The sequence below is a fragment of the Apteryx rowi genome, unplaced genomic scaffold (assembly GCF_003343035.1).
Source record: "Apteryx rowi isolate R43461 unplaced genomic scaffold, aptRow1 scaffold_5, whole genome shotgun sequence".
NCBI classification, from domain to species: domain Eukaryota; kingdom Metazoa; phylum Chordata; class Aves; order Apterygiformes; family Apterygidae; genus Apteryx; species Apteryx rowi.
Window position 1 is genome coordinate 439,842 of NW_020450760.1, and position 23,256 is coordinate 463,097.

The 23,256-nt window shown below is 39.3% G+C and overlaps 1 protein-coding gene across 1 annotated transcript in view; it reads right to left on the reverse strand.

Annotated features, from left to right (window-relative positions):
• Positions 1–1,182: 1,182 nt before the first annotated feature.
• ASPG (asparaginase) overlaps positions 1,183–23,256 on the reverse strand; it is a 42,384-nt gene continuing 20,310 nt past the window's right edge. Inside the window, exons 8-15 of the mRNA XM_026079585.1 lie at positions 22,052–22,165; positions 18,869–18,988; positions 17,640–17,735; positions 16,551–16,714; positions 10,208–10,294; positions 3,660–3,759; positions 3,279–3,337; positions 1,183–1,576 (exon numbers count right to left, since the gene is read on the reverse strand). Of these exons, the coding sequence (XP_025935370.1) occupies positions 3,290–3,337; positions 3,660–3,759; positions 10,208–10,294; positions 16,551–16,714; positions 17,640–17,735; positions 18,869–18,988; positions 22,052–22,165 (729 nt within the window). The 3' untranslated portion in view covers positions 1,183–1,576; positions 3,279–3,289. The remainder of the gene's footprint in view (positions 1,577–3,278; positions 3,338–3,659; positions 3,760–10,207; positions 10,295–16,550; positions 16,715–17,639; positions 17,736–18,868; positions 18,989–22,051; positions 22,166–23,256) is intronic.

Sequence of the window (23,256 nt, forward strand, 5' to 3'; positions counted from 1 at the left end):
CCAAAGAGGTAACTTGCAGAAAAGTTTATCAAGGGATTTCCTAGTTTAGTGCATCAACTTTTAGATGATTGACTAGGCAAGAGTTAAGATACTAGGTCTAAATACTGTAGGAGGAAAAGACAATGCAACTTTTTTCTCGTGATTGTAAAAATTTTCACAAATGTTGTTACATTTTCCATTTACGTTCCATTTATGTATTTAGAGATAAAACACCAAAAAGGTGTTACATTGGAAACCTAATTTCTGAAGTTTACCTCAGATCACAGTTACCTAATTCAGTATTAATTTTATTCAATATAAATAATGTTTTTTGTTATGTAACATCAATTATTTAATAATGAGACAGCATAGTTGTAATTTTTGTGCCTGTAGTGAAGAGGTACATGACTCTTCACCTTAAAAAACATGCATTTTATGCTTTTTTTTGTTTTTGGCTGGGATGTACATGGTGTTTTCTTAAACTACATGCACAGTTACCCTGTTTCTGGGGGGATCTGATATGCAACACACCTTGGGAATCTTTAAATAGTAGCAAGCTCAGCAAGTAGTCAATGCAGCTTTTATCCATGATAAGAATACCTGTGGGAAGGGTGAAGAGTAAAAAGGGGGGGGGGGGGGAAAGAGATCTGCACTTCAAAGATTCACTTCAGATGAAGCAGATATAAAATCCACATAGATTATTGTGGAAGCTGTAGGTGAAATTAAAAGTTGCATCTCCAATATATGCATTTGCCTGAAGTAATCTCTAGGTTTACACATTCCAGTGTGGACACAGCTCAAAAGATGTATATTGCCTTTTTTTTTTTCTTTAGTCGCAGCGTGGTGGGACTTTAAACTGAAGGTCTGTTAATACTCAAATCACTTCTATAATCCAAGAATTAAGTGTCCAGCATGTAGCAATCTTGATTATATTCCAGTCAGGGTGTGGGAAAGACACTATTAGAAACAAAACAATCAATTCACTTAGTCCCACAAACATGCTTTATGGCCTCTGCCTCCTACTCATTTTAAGTGAGGTTTTATAGTGACACACTGGTGAAGATTAGTACACAACTGCAGGCAGATGCCCATGACTGATTCAATTGTTTGCACTGACACTCACAATTGCTGTAATTGCAACTGATGTGATACAAGCTATTGCAAAAAAACAGAGTGAAACCAACATTGTTCCACAGAGATTTTATTAGTTTAAACACAGAAGTATACAATCCACTGATTTTTCTTGCTATAAATTCACCACAGCATTTCATTTTGCTACGTATGCAATACTGTCCTCGTTGATTTAACATATGAAGATTCAAGAGGTCTACTTAAAAACAGAACTTGTACAGTAAAGAGATAATACATTCCAGCCTCATTGTTTATAAAAAAGAATCATTTAAAAAGTGATTAAAAGCTAAAGCAGCAAATCATTTTTAGAAAATCAGTGAGGCCTTAAAGCTGCATCAATTCTAGCTTTCCTGTATGCTCGATGTGTAGTCACCATTCCCTCTTTCCTTTCTTCCCCTGTAACTGCTTAACATCATTAAGGATTCAAAGCTGGTGTTTCTGAAGATGAATGACCATCTTCTACAGTCTATGGAAAAAGAGAAAATGTTTAGTTTAGAACTGGGCAGTATCCAAAACCTTCCCAAGAAGAGTTTAGCTTGTAGCCTGTCAAGCAAGTTCTGATGAGTACTGAAGACTTCCTTCAGACTGCCCACACTACTGATGGCTCATTCCCAAGGAATTAAGAGATGATCCATGTAGGAGTTGAAGATTTAAGACATTCCCTCTCCACTTGCAAAAGAAAAGTGACTTTTGCAGACATATTTCACTGAAAACGGAAATCCATTTGCAACATAACCCATATTCTGAAGATATTTATAGTGTCTTCATCCTGGGCACAGAAAAACCTCCATTTAAATGCTGGAGACTGTGATTAGATCTAATACCAGCTAATATCAGCAAAAAACAAAATAACCCCCAAAACTTTACAAAAAGGCAAAAATGCCTGTTTCCGTCCTGTGTTCTCATTTAGACCAGCACATAGTGACTGAAAAAATGGTATTGTTCCAGCTGGAAATCTCCACTCTAGTACATGAGTTCACTGATATTGATCAAATGGGCCTTGCAAGATGCAAGGTGGTAATGGATGCAGCAAAACATTTAACTACATCTTGATTTTTTTTAAATAAAAGGTGTCATCCACTCCCAGTATTTTAAATCTCTGATGCATTAGGCTTTCCAGTATACTGGAGAAGAGATACCAAAATCAACAGTGTATTGCATCAGAAAGGAGTTCTGAGAAAGGAAAGGCAAGTGTTTTAAATGTCTCCCATTACGGCAAAGCATTGGAGAAGGTCAGATGCCCAAACAACTCTACTACAGAGAGACCTGTCAGACTTGATGCTTTGAACATGAGATTCACACCCATCTCATAGCACCCAGCTAGGGAAATGCAGCACCTTGCATATTAGCAGTACAAAAGAGATTCACCCTGCGAGTCCATGTATGGACTACAGCCAGGCAACTATGCACAGGGTCTGAACAGGAGAGAGGCCAGGGCACTGTCCTGTCCCGTTCCCGGCGGAGCATACCCTTGGCAGAGCTCTGTCCTGAAAGGAAGCCTTCTACAGTCTGTCTGTGTAGCTGTAACTAATTTGCGTCTGTTAAGAATCTGCCTCATGTTTTCAGTGGTGGTTGACTACACCGCCAGAAGATGGTCTAGTATAAAGAGCTCRGTGAAGAAGTGAGAGGGAAAGCACATGTGGAAATGCAATAGGTGCCACAGTAGGACCTGCTGAGTGGGAGGCTGTGCGACAGAACGGCCGTGATCACATCACAGTGCTGCTGGAGGAGGGGACACTCCAGTGCTATAGGCATGGCATCCTAAAAAACACCGCTGGCAAAGTCCCCAATTGAAGCCATTTCCTCTCAGATGCAGACAAAACAGAGGAGCAATTCTTTGTACCAGGCCAATAGAACAAGACATTGCTGCCCCCAATATTTTTGTTATAGTAGCATTTAGATACCCAATCAAGTTCAGAACCATACTGTAGAATGCACCATACAAATCCAGGTCTAGCAGTTATAATCTTGGGCAGAAAGAGGAATAAACATTAGTCTCATTCTACAAAAAGGGATCCAAGTACTCAGGGTCATACAGGAAATGAAGGCAGTGACAGCAGCTGAACTCAGATGCCCTAGGTGCTGGTGAGGGCCTGAATACAAAATCCCCCTCCATACATGCTGATCCATACATTTCAGAAGCTTAGTTCTTTAAAACTCGATCTTACCTTCTTTACTGCTAATGTCTAAAGAAGTCAAGAATCTCCGTATGCCCTGTAGCCTTTGCCTATAAGTAGAAACATGAATAAATCCTGCCATCCTGTGCACCAGGACATGCAAATACTTACTTGTGGGAAGTAAGAATATGCTACCACAAAATAATTAAAATCCAATTTAAATTTTAATTCTTCTGACATAGATGAGAAAATTCTGGCTCCAATGCTTTATTACTTCAGAACAGTACCAGACTTGAGTTTGAAATATATTTTAAACCAGTTCATAGCCCCCAAAGCAGCAGCTGGTTCTCCCAAACTGACACTGTCTGACAGTGTGCGTTATTACTCGCATAGTTAGAAGACCACATGGAGTACAGCAGTAGGCACACTTACTACTTGTAGGGGATTCTTGCCATCATAGCCAGTTTGCTCCAGGTCTGCACCGGCTTGGTACCAGGCATACAGCCCCTCCACGTCACCTTTAGCTGCAAGGCTGCAAAAAGAACGGCAACATTGGCTCTAAATCTTTAAGTCCATCTCACTGTACTACTGTGTCCTCTCAGTTAAGGCAGCTTAGGCAAACACTGACCCAGAACAGGCTCAACATGGCTGCCGGGATAGGGAGGTAAGTAAAGGAACACTATTACACTATTACAACAGCTTTGAAGAGCTGAGCAAGCAACACAGCTTGATGAATCAGTTCCTTAAATTAATAGGGCTGTGCTATAAGTACTTACGACAGGCTAGTTTCACACAGTGGGTGTGACTATGACCAAAGGGGAAAAAAAGTCACGCAGTTTCATATTTCACAACACAATAGTTATCTCATGAAATGAGTTGGGGGCAGGACAATAGCTAAATCAAGGTGTCACTGAATCAGTGAGAGCACAAGCAGACGTGCTAGCAAGCAGTGTGCCTATTTTAAAACCGCTAAAAAAAAAAAAACCCTTAACAAGTTTGCATAACTATGTTTACTATCAGAAGTTGTGGTAGCACATTTATGTGTTATCATTTGGATAGTAACACAGGTACTTTTTTTTTTTTTTTTTGAGTTTTATAGGGTAATTTGTAAGACTTAAATGGATAGCAAGACAAAAAAAGTTTATTAAAGATTGCCTCTATCTGCCATATTTAACAAAAAGTAGAAAGGATCAAAATTAATCCTATACAAATAAATGACTTAAAGTTTATAGAGAAATGTACACCTGAATGTTTCTTTGCACATCTGCTGGTAGTCTCATCCATAGCATTTAAGGTTCATTTTACTTTTTTTTGGTTAGAGAAGGGCTAACAGTCTGTACATAAGCTAAAGCACGACTGTACCAAGTCTGCAGACAGGCTGAACTGACAGCAAGGCAGCAAGGACTACTTTCAGCTTTCTCAAGATCCTAGCTCCTGTCAGGTTTCTGAACTAGCTGTCACTGCTTGCTACATACTTGTTGACCATGCAGCAAAATTACCCCGATAATAATCAAGTGAGGTTGGAGCTCATTATGAGAGGGGAAACCTCTCCAAACGTACTTAGTCAGTACACAGCTTGCTGCCTTCAACAGTGCTGGCTGTGAAGGAGTGGCATATTGCTGACAGCGGGGACTGAGGATGGTGAAAGGCTCCTGCGTATGAGAAACAAGCCTAGCAGACCTGGTGGAGAGGAAAAGGCAGGAAGACGTAAGGGGCACACAGTCAGGTAAGCTTATGGAAGAAACCCTGAAAGCAGGTCTGCAACATTCATTTCTCTGCTAGACTGAAGTCACTTCTGTTGTTGATTAAATCTCTTAAGTACCCAAAAAAATGTTTTCAGGGGAGTGGAGGCCTCTAATTGCAGCAGCCTGAGGAGACAGTCAGAGAAGCTTTTGCTTGTAGCAGTCCTAGAGGTTGGGCAAGAAACGGGAGAGAAAACGGTCTCTATTTCTCCATGCAACCCTACAAACCATAAGGCCGGGCAGAAGACCAAGAGCTGGGGCCTTTGGGGGACAGGGAGATGGCAGCAGGGTGTTAGCGGGGTTTAACAGTGGATCAGTCTGACATCATGAAAACAAGGATCAAGAAATCATTAGTGAAAACTGCCCTCACAAGGAAGGCCCCTGGGAAGTGATAAAGAAATAGAGGAAGGGAAAGGAGGTTTAACAGGGAGCTCAGTAGGAAGCCCTTAAGGAAACTGCAGGAAACTGAGAAAGCGTTAGCGAGGCAGAGAAGACACTGCTTAGCAGCCACTTCTGGAATACAAGATTTGTTTTTATTTACAGAAATAACTCTCCTGCTGCCGACAGTGGAATGTCCTGGAATTAAGGAAGAAACAAACAAACAAAAAGCCCAGCAAGCGAGAGTTAAAAGCTTTTCAAACACTGGCCAGGAAAGCACTGCATTTGCCAAACAAACTCATCATTCAGCCACGTGCAAAGTGGAAACCCCTTTGGGCAAAGACCAGCACATTTAGAAATATTACCAACCTACACACCTGTGGCAATGCCACTAGCATCACTGTGAGCAACAAATAAGGACTACTGCTTTTATTTGAAAATTAACCACCTAATAGCGCCTGTTCAGAAAGAGCAATTTAACTCGTATGGTCAGAGGTCAAAACTGCAAAGTGGTCTCCTTCCATGGTATTAGAGCAATCCAAATACATGGAAATATCTTCAATTTTGCAGCAACCATTTATAGATCAAGTTAAAAATACATTCTACGGGGACTGTGATCCAGAGAACAAAAAAATTTGTAGCTTGTGAGAAAATTTAGATTTAACTCTAAATAGAAGATACCTACCGTTCACTAAGTTGATTATAATCCACAAAACACCACAAAACACCACAAAACATTTTCTCCGATTCCCCATCTCCTTAGCTAAGCCAGATGCATTTGTATTTCCCTCGCACGCTATTAGTGCACTTCATATACTCAAATAATACATAGGACTTCTCAACACACGCTATAGGGAGTTTTGCTCTGTATCTTTCTCAAAGTCATTTAGGCAATTCTAACTGCAGCAATTCTAACTGCAAGTGCAGCCTGTAAGCAGCAAGTTCATCATTTTCTTTTCAAGAAAAGGAATAAAAATAACTTCAATACACACTTACCAGAATATTTTAAAACTGCTTTGTTGGCAGACAACTACTTACCACATTTTGCTAAACTCCGATCGACACCTCATACAGTGGATAATTTCATGTATGCTGCCTATCAGCCACTCGTCCGTTTAGAAAAAAATGATTATGTACCCATTACACAGTTCCAGCGTGGCTCATATAGCCACAACAATGACAGAAGAGTTAAGGTATCAAGAACAGTGATAATACAACCATGCTCTCTGATTTGTGCCACCTGTCAAACTAGTAACAAGCAAACTCAGTTACAGGAGCTGCAGTTTAAGGGGTACTTTTTTACTCTTAAAATACATCAAAATGAGAGTGAAGCCGGTCGGGTTTCAGGGGGTTTAGAATGGCAAGAGCTGACGCAATTCTAGATCTTGGAAGGAGTGACTACGGCTCCCTCCATCCTGTACTAGAAACTCATCTTTCCCAGAGGCACACAGCTCTGCTTTTTCGGTGCTTCTGCTTTTTCAGTGTTTATATAAAGTGACCAGGAAAGACTTTTTTTTTTTTAAGCTATATCATTGTCCTTACAGAGAAGGAAATCTTTTCCCTGTTTTTTTTTTCTTCTTTTTTCATGAAAATCCTAAGAAGACAAGTTAAGAGTCCAGCACAAGGCATGGGCTGTTCTATCTGGAACGCATTTGGGAGTACTGTTTTTAGCCAGTATCTTCATGTCTCTCACAGTCAAGACAATCAGATTTCTTTGAAAGACAACAGGTATTAGAAGCTTGTTCCCAGTTCCTTCAGAGATATATTTCTCTCTCCTTCATCAGTCCCCAGAAAATCACAGAGTAGTTGAGGTTGGAAGGGCCCTCCAGAGATCATCTAATCTGACCCTCCTGCTCAAGCAGGGTCACCTAGAGCAGGTTGCCCAGGATCGTGTCCAGTTAGGTTTTGAATATCTCCAAGGATGGAGACTCCGCAACATTTCTGGGCAACCTGTCGCAGTGCTCAGTGACCCTCACAGTAAAAAAAAGTTTTTCCTTAGATTCAGATGGAAGAGACATCTTATTCTGAAAGCTGCTATTGTGAAAGACTGCATCCTTGCATATTATATCATTTTATGAAATTCAAGTATATGAAAGACAAAGCTGGTTTGGTTTTATGTCCCTATTTAACTTTGTGAAGTACAAACTTGAACAAAGTAGCTCAATCTTAGACAAACCTTTTTCCTTTAAAAAAAAAACCAAACACAAAAAACAACTGTTAGTCTACTCTGGAACTTGACAAGCCTTTAGGATAAGTCTGAATTTCCCTATTTGTCTGGTCACGACTTGGTTCTGCAGAAAGATAACAACACTACTGCAGTATGAAAAGAGATTCTGACATTTTTAACAGATTACTGATATTAAGATTTTTCACTTCAAAACAAAGTCATGAACCAGATACCAAACATCTACAAAGTGATTCTAAAAACCAGACTAACACATCTCTCTTTCAAAAACACAGCAAATGAAACCATAAAGAGTTAATAACTAGATCATCTTCACTGCATCTATGTGCATCTTCACTTCCTACACAAGATACTTGCTGATACTGTCCAATTGTCAATACTGGATGATACTGTTCTTCCTTTCAAATATCACCAATACCACAGGAGCATATTGATTTTTAATTCATCCCCAACTTCATGAGCCTAAAGACAAAGAAGCTGAGGAGACAGTATTAGAACAAAAAAAAACAAAAAAAACAAAAAAAAAAATCACTGTCTATGTCAATTCATGAAAACCAGTTTATTTGATGTTAGGTCAGCAACAAGGCAAAAAAATGTGATTATAGCTCCTAATTCACAGAGAACTGTATGGGAGGGAAAAATCAACTTAGCTTAGTATAGCAACGTAGAGCTTCTCAGAAAGCAAGCAGCTTTGTCATTCGAAATCTCAAGAAGTTGCCATATTGCCCTGCTGACAAATTCAGAGTGGTAAAACTTGCGACTTAAGGTATATTCCAAGGTAGAAAGGAGATACAGGAAAATAGTTCCAATTAGATAGAGGGGAGATGTTATAAGCAGTTTGTTCTGTAAGCAGCTTGACCATGTGAACATGTTCACTACCATGAAAGTGCCAGTGCCAGCAAAGAGAAGGCTTAAAAGAAGGAGGTAAAAGGTAGGACAGAGAGGAAGAGGAAGTAAGCCTGAGTATCCTGGAAGGAGTGTATCGGTCAAGTCATCTGAAGATACTCCACAGTAAGTATTTGAGACATCCTGGCAGAAGGACAGACACCAGTACCTCAGATGTAATCATTTTTAGGATGTGAGTAACATTCTGTGGGAAAAGGCCACTTTGGCGCAAAAGGCCATGCAAGGCTCTCTAAAACCGCAGGAGGAAAGTGCCTCAGCTGTGCAGGAGGAGCCCGTGAAAGAGCCAGCACTCACGGAGCCCTGATACTCTGGTGCTTTCTTGAAGCTCGACCACTGTTCCAGGCTGGCCGCATCCCTGGCGCGAGTTTTTTTTTTTTTGTGATTTCTGCTACTGGGCCTGCCTCTGGCTATGGCATGGGCAGTCAAGGTACAGCTGTTACTCCAACTTCTGGCTCCCTGGGAAGAGCCACCAGCCTGCTTCCTGATCTGCACATGGCATGGGAGATTCTCCTCCCCTCCCACCCTGAACCCTTAATTCCACACTGAGTCCTCCTTCAGCCTGTGAGCACACGTGTGTTCCACCCTCTGTGTGGAAGATTTACATAGTTTTTATATTACACTTATTACCATTAATACAAGTTTAAAATATCTCAAAACCTCAAATGTTTGTTGTCAAAATATCAGCTTTGAACAACAGAGGTCATGCAACAGGAATCCAGTGTGTACAGTGTTGCCTAAAATGCTTTAACAAACTGCATAAGAACAACTTTTTGTTTAAATCCCCTTGTTCTCTTTTTGGACATACTACTACTATCAGGTCAGCTAGCCAAACAGGTTCTGCACATGGCAAGAGGGCTAAGTAAGGGGCCAATTTATTTGCAGAGGAATGTCATTCTCTAAGCCACTCCTCTAATCTGCTTGACAGATGGAAACAATGCAAACGAAGAATTTAGGTCTGTCCTATCACTTGTGGTGCTCCGGGAAGCGCATATTTGGACTTCATGATAAAAGTTATTTTCCCGTCTACGCTAGGATTACTGAAAGGACAGAGTCAAGTCCCTACACAGAATGCTCATAAAAACAACTAGTCACTCTAGGAGATACATAAAACCTTTTCACAATTTTCAGAAATACCTGTTATTCAGGACCAGTACTGGAAAAAATAAAATCTGGTCTCTATTTTTTTTCCCCAATATATATTTATATCATTAAAACACCTTATCTAAGAGCAACTATACGGAAAATCAGCTTCAACAGAGGCTTATATTCTCTTAAGATTAAACACAGAAATGGTGAGCGTTTGTTCAAAAGTTTCAGGGTTAAACCTATTTGTGTATTTGATTTAGTTATTTTTGAGAAAAATGGATTTTAATAAAATAAAAATCCTAAAAATTATGCAGTATGTGCAGCTTTATTCTCCAACAGAGATGCTATTAAAACAGACCTTGCTCAAAGGCCTCCCTCCCCACAGTGAAAGTGCTTGGGAAAAAGGGGCATATTTGCTTCCAGCTCACTCCTACCCACACTACTCCCTGCTCTGGAGCTCTCCTGAGTCACTGCTGCTCTGGCACAGAGTTGATTCTTAATTTCATCACTTCACTTGCTTCCTCATTATTAGTCTAGCACAGAAATAGTCACACATCATATGCCAGGGGCCCAACTGTTCCTTGGTAGTTATTTACACAGTTTTCCATTCTGAGAGTCTCTTTTGAAAAAAATCATTCCCCTCCATCCCAATTTTATGGCCAATAACTTATCATCACATTTACCTGCAAAGTATTGTTCCAATGTTCTCCAAGTCATGGCTTGAAAGGTGAGCTCCAGTTTCTCTTAGTAAATTAATCACTTCCATGCGCCTTTATGAAAAGGATAGAAAAAACAGTTAAAATGTTTTGACCTGTAGGTTTTTTTTCCTAAATCCAGCATTATTCACATATACAAACAGTTAGTGAAAGTTCTCATACAGATATTCTCCACCACCAGACAGAACAAGGAGTGCTTTCCAAGGTGACAGGTGTAGTAAGAGGATTTGCCCTCTCTCTAAAAAAAATAATCATTCACATGCTCAGCTCATGAAAGTGTTTCATTCAGCTCCAAAACCGAAAGGGATGCGTCCCTTTCTTTTCAAAGGATTCTTATTTTCCTTTCTGTAGCCCCAGATTAATTTAACACTTGAAATATTAGACAGTGACAGAAGCACAAATAGCATCATTCCTGTGTTTTGCAGAATCACAGAATCACATATATTAGTCTCTTAATTGTCTGTCTTGCCAAGTAAGCATTGAATCTTTATGTTAAAGCAGAAGCTGATCATGTTTTTAAGGCTTCAAAATTGTGCCGAGTATTCTTATGAGCCTCCCACAGAAGCACATCTTCTCCTAACTCCCCACTCCCACCAATACCTTTATTACTTACTTCCACCTGGAGTCTTTAGAAGGTCTGCCTTGTCCTTTCCTTTGAGTTAAAGGGAAAATTAGGTATTTAAGCACTACCAGCTAAATCCTATTTCTTAGTCACCAGCTTGAGGTGGTTTATGGAAAAGGCCATGTTAAAGTCTCTAAAGGTACTGTAAGTGGGTGAAAAATCATGAGATAGATGAAAAATTTGCAAAATATCTTTTTCAAAAAGTGACCTAGTGAAAGGTTTAGAAATAGTTTCCAAAAGGAGGTGATGATATTTCCTTCTGCTAAACAAAAAAAGCATGATGACACTAGTAGTTCAAGAATACTTTCATAGTTCCTTTTTTAAGTTGCATATTTTGCAGATACCATAATACTTCAAAATTAAGACTTAGGCATATCACCATCATAGAAAATATGTGGGGTTTCCCAACCCATTATCTAAAAACTCATCTGAATTAATTCAAAATAAAAAATAAGTTCACGTACATGTTCAGCTTCATCACCTCCATTTTCTTGGAGGTTACCATGCGCCTTTCCCTTTTAGAACTGGACTAAATGCTTATCTGATCACATCATTTCTCTCAGGAATCTCCAACTTGAGAATGAAAAGGTACTTTAAAGTTACCCAGCTGATGCCCATGTAAGTTTATACATCTAATATATTAATTTACAAATTAAAAAAAACAACTATACAGATGTTATAGGTATCATTTCCCCTTTCCAATCGTAGGTTATTTAACCTACTCAACAGATTTTTCAAACTGCACTTTTTTTCTCTTGACAGCAAAAAAAGTCATTCTTTGTTTCATAGCAAAGCATTGCTGGAACAGCACGCACTGCAAGTTTGTTCAGTTATCTAAAATATTTTCTCAGGAGGGTCCCTTACAACCTGGCAAGTCATCCACAAGCATCTCCTTGAGGCAGCAAGTAATGGCACTGCTTCCTATTTTTCAGTCTGCAGTGAAGAATGAATGCTACATTTATGAAGTCTAAGCTCAGTCTTAAGCACAACAGTAATTAGCTGAAAATGAATCTGATCTAAAATAGATTAAACTAGAACATATTTAATCACTCAAGCTCATATTCAGCACAGGATTGAACGTGGATAGCATCTGCTTCCTCTGCAATGACTGCCCTAGCCTACTGCACATCTCCCACCTTATGCTCAAAATCACAGCATGAAACTAGTGCTTTTTTTGTTTACATAAAAGCTATGCTATGGGACAGCACATAAAGATAAAAGGGAGCAAAGCAGGTAATGTTTTGCGTTGTCTTCTTCAGTGTGCTCTCCCTATGAAATCCTTCTTATCTCAGGACTCCAGGAAAGAGCCAGGCTTTTCTCTTCCATTACTGGTCCCCCTCACTGGTAGCAAGACTCCCTCCAGAACGCCCTTCCGTTGTCCCTGTGCCACACACTCACCACTACTCCGAGCAGGACTCCCTATGCACTTGTGATACAAACAGATCGGGGGCATTTATCCCACATGTTTAAATGAAAAAAATAAAGCGGTTTCAAGTGAAATTTTTAAGGATTGAAACTCACAGTGTTTACAATAAGTGCTTACAATATGACACCTACAAACAGAAGTATACTATCCTGAGGACAACGAAAAGTTCAAAATCTTGTTTCCTGGTGCGATGGGAAGGAGACAAAGGGTTCCATACCACAGCTCGTGAAGGGAGGGGTAAGGGGGAGCTTGTTTAGGGGAGAAAAAAAATAAGGACAAATAGTAATGCACAACTTAAAAGTGTTAAATTTAGTACTATGACTGTGAAGAGCAGCTCTGTCCAAGAAAGTAAATGGACCACCTCTCATGTTCCCATCACTCAACATGAAAACTATGCAGGAGCTAAGTCACACAGTGGCTTGTTTCTATTTGCATGCAGCCAGTATCTACACTGTAAAGAAACTCAAGCTCTATCCAGAGTACCACTTCTTCTATCTGTCAAGAGGCTGGCTTTGAATTTTACGATATTTAATATTTGTCTCAGGTGCAGGAGAGCTATTTGTCTCTAGAAGCTGTTTCCTTAAGTGCTGCTTTTCTGTGGCTTTAATAAAGCCTCAAAATGATCACAGTTTAGCTGACTTTCAGACCAGAAGTTTAACTATTTTCTTGAGCCATAAGCCCAGTAACAGTTCAAACATGATTCCCATTCTAAGGTTACAGCCCATAACCAGCAGCAGAGCAACCACAGGATAATCGAAGTTCAAGGTGTAGAGGAAAGGCCAACGTCACCGTGATAGCCCTGGGGTGCACAGCTGCTTGTCCAGTCTAGCCCCATCTGATAAACAAGAGCCATGAGGAGCTATCGTCACCTGTGAACTATGCCCAGCTCTTCCTTTTCTAAGCTCTCCTACATCTGTTACCTAACTGTGGATGTTGGTCAGACACATGCTCTCGAAACAATGCTATTTGGCATATGTGGCTTAAATTAGCCTTTTAATACTACCACTGTCATATGTCTTCTCTCCGGAGGAAAAAAACAAGTAGACAAGAAGCGTTTCCAGGGTCTTCACCCTGCTAGATTCCATTATTGTTAACACTGAAAATAATAAGCCAATTTATATCCACTATTTTTAATGGGTCAAAAGCAAAACATATGGCTTGGTGTAGTCTTCAGATAGTCACTGCTGTGATCAAGTCTGACTTCCAGGTAAAGGCATCAGAACCTCTACCACTTCACGAGTACTCTGGATTTAGAGCAATCAAGTGCTGTACAATATGATCATCTTAGGCCTTGCCTTGGCAGACACTTAATAAAAGTGAATCGACTTCAAAGGGATGAATCATACATGTAAAATTAACATGCACGTAAGAGTTTGCAGGATTGGGGCCTTAGGGTGTACACCTTCCACCAACTCGCTTTAAAGAAATGCAGGTGTAATGTATATCCAGACTTCACAGGCTTCATTCTTTTTAATGCTCGCTTCCCTAGCAACTGGAATGGTTATGGCAGGATTGGCGTAGTTTTCCTCATTCAGTTTTCCATGTGGTAGCAGCAGGAATTTTATACTCAAATACTGTAAGGACAGACTTCAGTGTACTTTTGGAGTCAGTAGTGTTTAGATTTTCACTCCACCTTAGGTTTCCTGAAGTAATGTAAATGTAACCTTGCAAAATATCACGCATTTAAATTCATATTTACGTGGGAGGTAATTTTACTGCCTCTAATCTGATGTTCTCACAGCACTATACCAGCAACTCCCCATTTTCAACCTTTTACCACTGTACTATAAGTAAATGGAAATGCTTTTACTACGTAAAATATACACAATTTTTATTCAGGACATTTTCCTGCTTAGAAGAGTTTCTGTTATTAAAAATGTATTATTCTATTGTTTTGAAAATGAATTATCCCTTGAGGGTATTCTAAGAAGTTAAAGGAACACTACTAATTTTGATACGTCAAGCAACTGGCCTAAATTAACAGTGGTCTGTTTAGGTACATGCATAAAGTGAATGAGACTACAGACAAATTGCACAGTTACAAATGAAAAAGCGGAAATGCAGTAGTTCGTTTCTTTAGATAGTAAGATGTGAAGTCCCTTTCTAAATAAGAAATAAAGGAAGAGTCACTTAAAGTCAAAAATTTTAAAAGACTATCATTGATCATGTACGAGACTACAGATCAGATTGCTGGTCTACAAGCTGACAGTGCTATGTTAAGAAGCTTTTAAGAAGAGACATAACTCCTGATCATTTTTACAAATTATTAAACGGAAAAGAGAAATCAGTCATCATTATACATATTTGCATGCTAGGTTAAAAGGCAAGCCACTGAGAAATGTGACATACAAAACTGAAAGAAAGCTATTTTTAAGATAAGTGGATACTGCACTGCAATTCTATTCCAATTAAACAAAAATTAATTCTCAGAAAATAGGATTAAGCTGATGCAATATTCACTAAAATTGAGAAAGTTACAAAATTAAACAGTCTAAAGCATTGACTGTTCATTAAGCCCTTCCCCCTCTGCCACTTAGTACATTGTATCAGGTTAATCTCTTCACTTTCAGCACACAGCTGTTTAATAAATAGAATTTAAATATTTTTGTAGCAGAAATCTTTTTAGTGGGTATATAACTATACACATATACAGCTGCCTGATCTCTACAATTCTGCTTTATGTGCTTATCAGTGTGAAATGCAGTGTGAGCATACAGCAGATCTTAAATACAAATTTATGAGATTAGTTTTAGGTCAACTCATTCCAACAGCAGAAACAAAAAGAGAAACTGAAAATGGTTAAGGTGCAGTTTCCTTTTACAATTCCCCATATTGAAATGGGTGTGCAGCTTTAAAGAGCTTAAGAGTCATAGTAGGAGTCTAATATAGGAGTGGCAATGCTAAGGAATCCAAACAACAAGCTCATGTGAAATTCCTCAGGCAGTAGTTGGGTGCGGTAAAAAGAGTAGGTGCCTGATTTGCAGGAACATCTAATGGTATCTAATGCTTTAGCATTTTCTCACATTGGACTAGGGCCACCTCTGTTCAACTGTGAGGTTATTTGTTTGATTTGCTGTTGGGCTTGTTTTGCTTTAAGACTTAAAGGGTTTGCCACTGAAGGGCTTATTAAAATAATGCAACAACTATAAGCCATAAGGGACCGTGCAGTAGTATGGCAATAGCACAGTGTGTCCACACAGGACTCCAAGTCTCAAGTTAATAGGGCCTGTTGAGTTTTCTACATCAAGTCTCTGAGACAGGAAAAATCTTCAAGTTATTCCTGCAACCAATGCATCAACAGGACTGTCAGACCTCCCTGAGAGCTAACTCCAGCTTGACTGACCAGGTGAACTTGTCAACATTTGAAAGCTGTAGGAATATCTGGGGACAGACACCCATGAAGACTATTGAAATTCTATCACTCCAAGCTCCTCTTTGGAAGAAAGCTTTTCGCCTGCCATGTACAGACGGAACATGAGATAAGGAGCTGAAAGCAGATCAAAGATGCATGAAGAGATTAGGGCATACAGCTTCTAACAAGTTGGAAGACCAATGGCTCTATGAATCCCCAGAGTAGAAAAACTAAGTGTTTTTGAATTGATCTTTTGTAATGGATGACTTTAATATTGTGTGCCACGGCCACTCCTTAAGACCATACAACCTGGAAAAGGCCAGCAAAATGGCATGTCCGTGCCTACCATTCAAGAATTGTTGACATTCAGAACAACAGGAAGAGGAAATCCACAAACCAGGCAGAGCCATGCATCCATCCCGTATGAGTGGGTGGAAAACAAAAATCAAAGAACCAGTCACCCAGCAAGAAACTAGAAGCAGCACAGGTAGAAGGGAAAGATTAAAACATGTCAGCCTACCGGTGTAGTTTGCGCCAATTGAAACAGTCTTGTCTTGATGAGAAAGGAGAGGGTGCAAAGAAAACAAACAGCTCAGGTCCTGCACTCTCCCTTCTGACAGTCAAAATGAGTATTCAAGCTGGTTATGTTTTACAAGGAAGCCTCATAGCAAAGAGTGGAGTCCTGAAGTTACGGACAAAAACTTGGTGGGAAGGCAGCAATAAGTTACCTTAGTGCTAAAATTCTGCATCTGTACAAAGTTGTTCGCTTTCATTTGAGATTATTTTTAAATTGCTGTCATTTACATATGATTGCTGATACCTAAACCTACCAACAGGGATGGACTAAAATGCAAACAGATATAAGGTTTATAAGCTTTACATAGAGTGGTGTATAAATTACTGTTGTTACCTGAACTGGATCGCATTTGTCAGTGGGGTAGATCCATATCTGTCTCTAGCATAAACAGTTGCACCAGACATCAACAAATACTCGACTAGTGGTAAATGCCCTTCAGAGGCTGCAATATGAAGTGGAGTTCGGCCCTCGTAGTCTTCACAGTTCAAGTTTCCACCCTACAAAAGCACAAATCCTTCACATGCTAAAAAGATAATGGCTGCACATGAAATAGTTGGTAGAACAATAGATGCCTACATCACATTTTAATTCAGCCACCAAAATATTAAGCTTGTCAAACTTACTTAAATTTTATCTTGTAGTGCTGTTTTCAGCACCAGTAAGATATTTATTCCACCTTTCCCATGCCCCCCCTCCCCCCCGCACATTATCTCATTACAGCCCCTTCAGTTATGCTGTTTATTGCAGTACAACATACAGCAGCTTTGTGCCTATGCAGGCAGTTTGCTACTTTAACTTGTCTTAGTTTATTGTTATTTTCAAGATACATTTATCCCTTTTCTAGGCTCATTACCAAAGTCTCAAGAGTAGGGTAATCCAGGGCAAACAGGAAAAAAAAAAGAGAAAAAAGAGGTGTAGAAAGCAATACTGGGGAATTATTATAATTTTTAAGTATAACCCCAGCTAGGGCTATGGGGAGAGCCGAAACCCTGATTTAGCACCGAACTGTGTTTTGCTTAAATAACATAATTTTCAAGTTCTTTGTTTAATCACGAAAGTTTTACATCCAAAAGGTGGATACTATGAATATACATGAAGAAAGTTAAGTGAAGGAAATCGGCACWAACCATTTTAAAGAGTTCCAAAGTTAGCAGATAAGAACTTGCATATTAATCTACCTTTATTTTCACTGTTCAAAAGAAAATATAACAGCTGAGAACCAGATAGAGGGAAGAACGTACCAGTTTTGAAAGGCAAAGACTGAAGTGCCTAGAAACCAATCGTATTAGTCAAAGCACTTTGATTTTTCAAAGCACTTTGATTTTAAGACTTATGTAGTTGCTTCCCAGTGAGCATGGCTAGTCATTTATGGTTCTATTTAAAAATTCATATTTTGTACAAACAATGTTAGTTTTAAATTACCATTTCTCCTATGGCTCTTAGTGCATCTATGTCACCCAGTTTAGCTGCAGCACAAGCCAAAGGTGGAATTAACGCATCTCTTACGGCTTCTAACTCCTGAGAAACAAATAAAAATAAACACTTAATATCATTCTTGTCTCTAATCCGATTGATGTCCAAGACATAAAAACACTGTCCTTATGCTTTCATGTAAAGTTTCCAAATTAAACTTTTGGATATTTAAAAATGGTAGCATTTAGTTCATGGAAGGAAAGAAGTCTCATGTTTATTTTTACATTTTGTAGGTCCCACATCTGTGAAGATTTATATTCCTCCCTTCCAAGCAACACTAATTACTTGATATCTATATATATCATTTTAGGTGCACGTACTAATTGCCATCTCTGGCAAATTTACACAACTGCCAAAATTACACAACAGTACAGTAAGAGAAACAGGGCTGGAAGGAGTTGGAAAAGACTATACAGTCCATTCTCCTCAAGACTGGATCAACCTTATCCATGTGATTCCTCAGATATTTGTGCAACCTGTACTTCCAAACCTCCAAACTGACAAATCCCACAGACCCCTTAAATATTCTCCCATTTCTCATACACGCTAAAGAGCAGCCACACAAGTATTCATCAGCTACTAAAAATCCCACTTTCCCTGAAACCAAGCCAAGAGCAAATGCTTGCATCTCGCAATGCTCTTCACTGAACAACCAGTATTATATTTTCTTATTTTCTGACTGGGAGGAACTAATATTAAACACCACAAATTACACTTGTGTAGTGCCTTCCTTAGGAGCAGCCTTCTCTGACTGCATGTCCAATTAAGCTGTTTTACCCCTCATTATTTGGATTGCTCCAAACTGTCGATGCATTTGACCACAAAAATACAAAACACTTTTTCATATCGATACCCTGAATTACAGCAACTGTCTGAGGCTTGTGATTGCGCACCCAGCCAGCCAAGAAAACAAACTCAAGCTGAAGCTACAAGAAGAAAAAACAAAGAAGTTAATATGTTTTTAATTAAAAACATTTTAATGTTATGCTTGTCATTGTGTCCTTTCTCCCTAGCCCAACTGGTTAGCTGGAACGCTCAGTACTAAAAAAAGATAAAAATAATAAAAAATACCCAGTACTCCATTTTTTTCTTGCCTTTGTTGTTCACTTTTAAGTCGGATTCATTTAAGTGACTTTACAGCTTTACATGAGTTCAGTTTTAAATATTTAAGTATATACCTCCTTGCAGCTGATACTCAGAGATTTGGCAATCACTTGAATAAACTTGCTATCTCTCAGAGAGATCTTGTCTCCTGTGGGTACAACAGTCATTTCTCCTCTTAGATTTTCACTCAGCATCTGAAAAACGAGGAATCAAATCCTTTGTTAGCAGAGAAAAAAATATGGTAGTAGTCTAATAAAAAACCTTAGGATCAAGTTAGAAAACTGTTTGGAAGAATTATGGAAACTAATTGAATGCAGACAAAAGTTTAAAAAGTAGTTACTGTCCCATGAAGATTACAAGCTTAAAAAGACAAAGAAGAGGGGAAAGGGCAGGCGACTAAAACCTTCCTCTAAAGCAAAGAAACCAAGATAAGCACATAACAAAACACCCCAATTTTTAGAGTATGCAGACAAAAGATCTCTAATGGGGTAAGCTACAGCCTACTTAAAAACACAAAGATAGTGAATAATTGGCAGAGTAAGCCTGAAGACCAGACTATTCTGAAATGCTGCCCATTCCCAAAACTCAGTATTACTGCCTAAACGCTTCCTGCACAGACTGTGTACTTAGGCCTCAAAACAAACCTCAGTGCTGCCTGTAGACAGTCATCTATTTTAACTGATTTTCAAACAGGTTCATTAGCCCTGATTTTGTTAAAATTTGGCCATAAATTCAACTTTGAATGCAGAGGGTCTAGAGTAGTACTAGTCATTCAGTATTAAAGCAGGAGTGTAACAATTTGCAGTATGGGTGCATCCAATTCAACCAGAAGAAGAAGAAAAAAAAAAAAAGAAAAAAAAGACAGCTAGTTCACTACCTAGAAATTGCTTAAACATGGCAATAACAAAATGAAAATACTCTAAAAGCGAGGTTCTGTGAAATCTGGAGAACAGGAAGACTGAAGCCAGTCATTAAGAAAAAGCAACTGGTTTCCTCAGTTTTGACAATTTTACATACTGGCACTCTTTCATGAAAGGTTGCTGATGCAGCTATAAAGCACGGAGTTGTTTCAATTAGAATTTTAAAAAGCAGGATTGTGAAAGTTTGCAAGAACAGATGCGATGTTGGAAGGAGGAATGCCCTGGGTTTACTTATGTCTAGGCATGCCCTTTATGAAAAAAACCTCCAAGCACTGACAATACTGAAGCTGTCTGCTGGAAGAGTCACATATACGTGTAACTCTCAGGGGATACCAACTGCTTTGGTGCGCTTTTAGAGTCTGACAGGTTGAGATCATTGCTTTGCACAGGTAACCTTAGCAATTGGCACCCGTGTTAAACGTGCCCAACGCAAAGCCCTACGTGCATTACTCAGTTCTACCAGCTCTGCAGCCATTTGCATGTGTCTGGGGGCACATTCCTTGCTCCTTTGTGTTGAAAGAGAATCCTAAAATAACCACGCCAGCTTCAGGAGAGCTTCCGTCTCTTGGGAGACTATTGTTTGGTGATATGTTTAGCTGAAGATATTGCCACAGACAACATATTTCCAAGCTTCCTTCTCCTCCTGGTCTCTACCACTCATTCCTGCCCAGGCAATGCAGCATGCTGCTCCCTTAGCTGTGCCAAAACAATTGTTTGTGTGTCTGTACAATGAGTCAAATGAGGAAACTGATCCTGCTTTAACTCAAAGAACTTGCAAAAGTTATTTTGCTTTTCAAGCCATACAAAGGAGCTCCCGGCACCACCTCATAAACACTGTGTAGCACATTTCAAAGGGCAGCACATGAAGGTGCAGGAATACCTTGTGCCAGTGGTGCCTAAGGTGTCATATCACCAAGTCCTCGCCTAAGTAATTCAGCTATATTGTTTTGCAGAACTGGATCTCAAATTAAGTTTTAATCCATAAACCTGGGCAGAAAGTCAGCTGGGAAAGCTTCTCCTGTCCCAGGTCAAATATTCCTCTGTGCAAGAATAAAGTCTACATTAAAAAGCAGGCTAGTATACTTAGAGTCCAGGTTAGTGAGCATGCTAAGGAAGTATCAGTGAAGAGCTTTGGTTTCTAAAGTATACGTACACAAACACATGCTCACTTGGAAGCAAAATAACATCGAGTCCACAGCACCAGATTTCTAATGTTTAGGCACCGTTAATGAAAAATACCACTACTCTTCACACAGCATTATGTTAACTGTTAATCATGTTCTTGGTCAGAGCATATTATTGCCATTTTCTCTGAAGAGAGGCACAGCCCCTTCTCCACTCAGTTTTCAGATCAAGGGCTTTATCAAACAACTGAAAGCTCAGAATGTGCAAACTATTTCTAAGCACGGTAAGTGGTACTTCCACCCACCCAAGTTATGATCAAATGTATCCTAACGTGTTTGTCTCAGAGCTGCTACTGGCTGGAAGACATTGAGCATGAAATAACGATCAAGTTTGTTTCCACTTTAATAAAAACAAACCACCATCATCAGATACACATGTGCACGCCCAGCTTAAGTCTAGAGAGTGACTCATCATGATGTCATCAGCCAAAGTGTCAGGATTATGATTTCACTGCATACAAGCACCGAAACATGCATTCTGGCAGACTGCTGCTCTCCTATCTGAGTCAGGGCATTTAACACAGAGCCATAGGTTCACTGTATTAAGGAACAGCACTATTTTGGGGGAAATGTCTTGATTAAACACCAATGAATAAAAAGAACCTTGCTAAATGGGTTATTAAAATCAGTTACAATTGTTTTTAAGATAATCCTCCATTTCTGACGAATTTACAAAATGCACCGCTTCTTAGAGAAACAAAATCTAACATTGACATGAGTAATGCTGTAAAGGAAGGGACTGTAGGCACCGTTTATTTTCAGAATGAGCCTTGGATGAAATCTTAACCCCACTAAAGTCAATGACAAGATCTTCACTGACTTCAGTAGAATTCTGCCTCCCCTATGAATTTCCACATACAGGTTTTTAGCAGAGAGATGTCCAAGGTAGACTACTGCAATTAAAAGAGAGCATTTTTATGGCTTGGTTGTGGTCTTCAACTTATTTATGCAGAGAATTTTCTTCTTTCCCAATCTCCATATATTTATTTGCCCAACAGTATTTTCCATAAGAAAAAACCATGACATTCACATTACGGCTCTGGAATCAATTGCTTTTAAATGCAAGGGAGAAGCTCAAGCCATTCAGCTAGACAGAAGCTAGCACAGTAGATGAGAAAGTTAAAGCCTTTCAAGGTCACACTGAAATATTTACCTGCCTCTTCTCCTCCCAGCTAAGCTCACTCTTGCTGAGAGTGTATGACAGTTTAGTTAGGGCTGCCTCTGGTGTCATATCACCTCCAGGAATTACTCCAACATCAGCGAGAGTCTGAATAAAAAGGAATAATGACTCCAGTTAGCATAGCATTCAGAAATACGTGTGCGTACAGAAAATGTACAGGAATGATAGGGAACCACACAGAATACAATACACAGCCATACCTCCACTGAGTCTTGCCCCTTTGCAACTCTTATTTTTGTAATTTTAATTATCAAATACCTGAAAAATACTGGAGCCAGCTGAACAAAGATGACTTATATTTTAAATTTCTTTTTAATGCAATAACATTGAAAAGTATTTAACCAAACACTTGCCATGGTCATTTACATATGCAAAAATGGAAAGGTTACAGGTCCGTATCAGCTATCTGCAGAGTTGTCAGATTACCTTTACTGAAAAGCTGCAGTTACTCTGTTTTAACCCAGTGGCATTCTGAACATTGCCAAGTAGGCTGCTCTCTCACAGACATATTTGCCATTCTTTTATGGGGTATTACTTTGGATGAATTCCAGCACTACAGTGTGCTCACAGCAGGAGTGTTTTCACATCTTTCCTGGCTGCACTAGCAGTATATGATTTAGAACGTACAACTGAAATACACAATTTGCACAGGTCGGACAAGAAAACTACAAAAAGATGACGTAATCTTTTTATTATTTTTTTTTTTTAACTCTTGAAAAGATATCTGAACCAAAGCAAAAAGCAGAAATAAGTCAACTACCTTTGCTATGGCCAGCAAGCTCTATAAGTGCACAGTGAGCAAGGCAGCAAAGACAAAGGAGATCTCAAATCTTCTGTCACTGAGAATCGTACCAGGGCAAACACTCAAGCTGCTCTAAATCACAGACCATCGTGTTTACTATAATGAGAGGCCTCAAAGTTAAGCATCTTGCAGTAGGTTCTTTGCACCAATTTATTTTTAAATTCCTTGTGTGTAAATTGCAGTTTTGAAATTTGGTGTGGCCTAGCTAATATTTTAGCAAGACACAGTGCCCTAATCAGTTCATTAACTAACTCGGAGAGCCCCAGACTGACATTTTTAATACTCCCATGGAAAAATATCTACAGAGAAGGTGAGAAATGGAGAGTTAGCCAGCATTTAGAACCAAGAAACAGTTGGGGCTTTTTCAGTGGGCTTG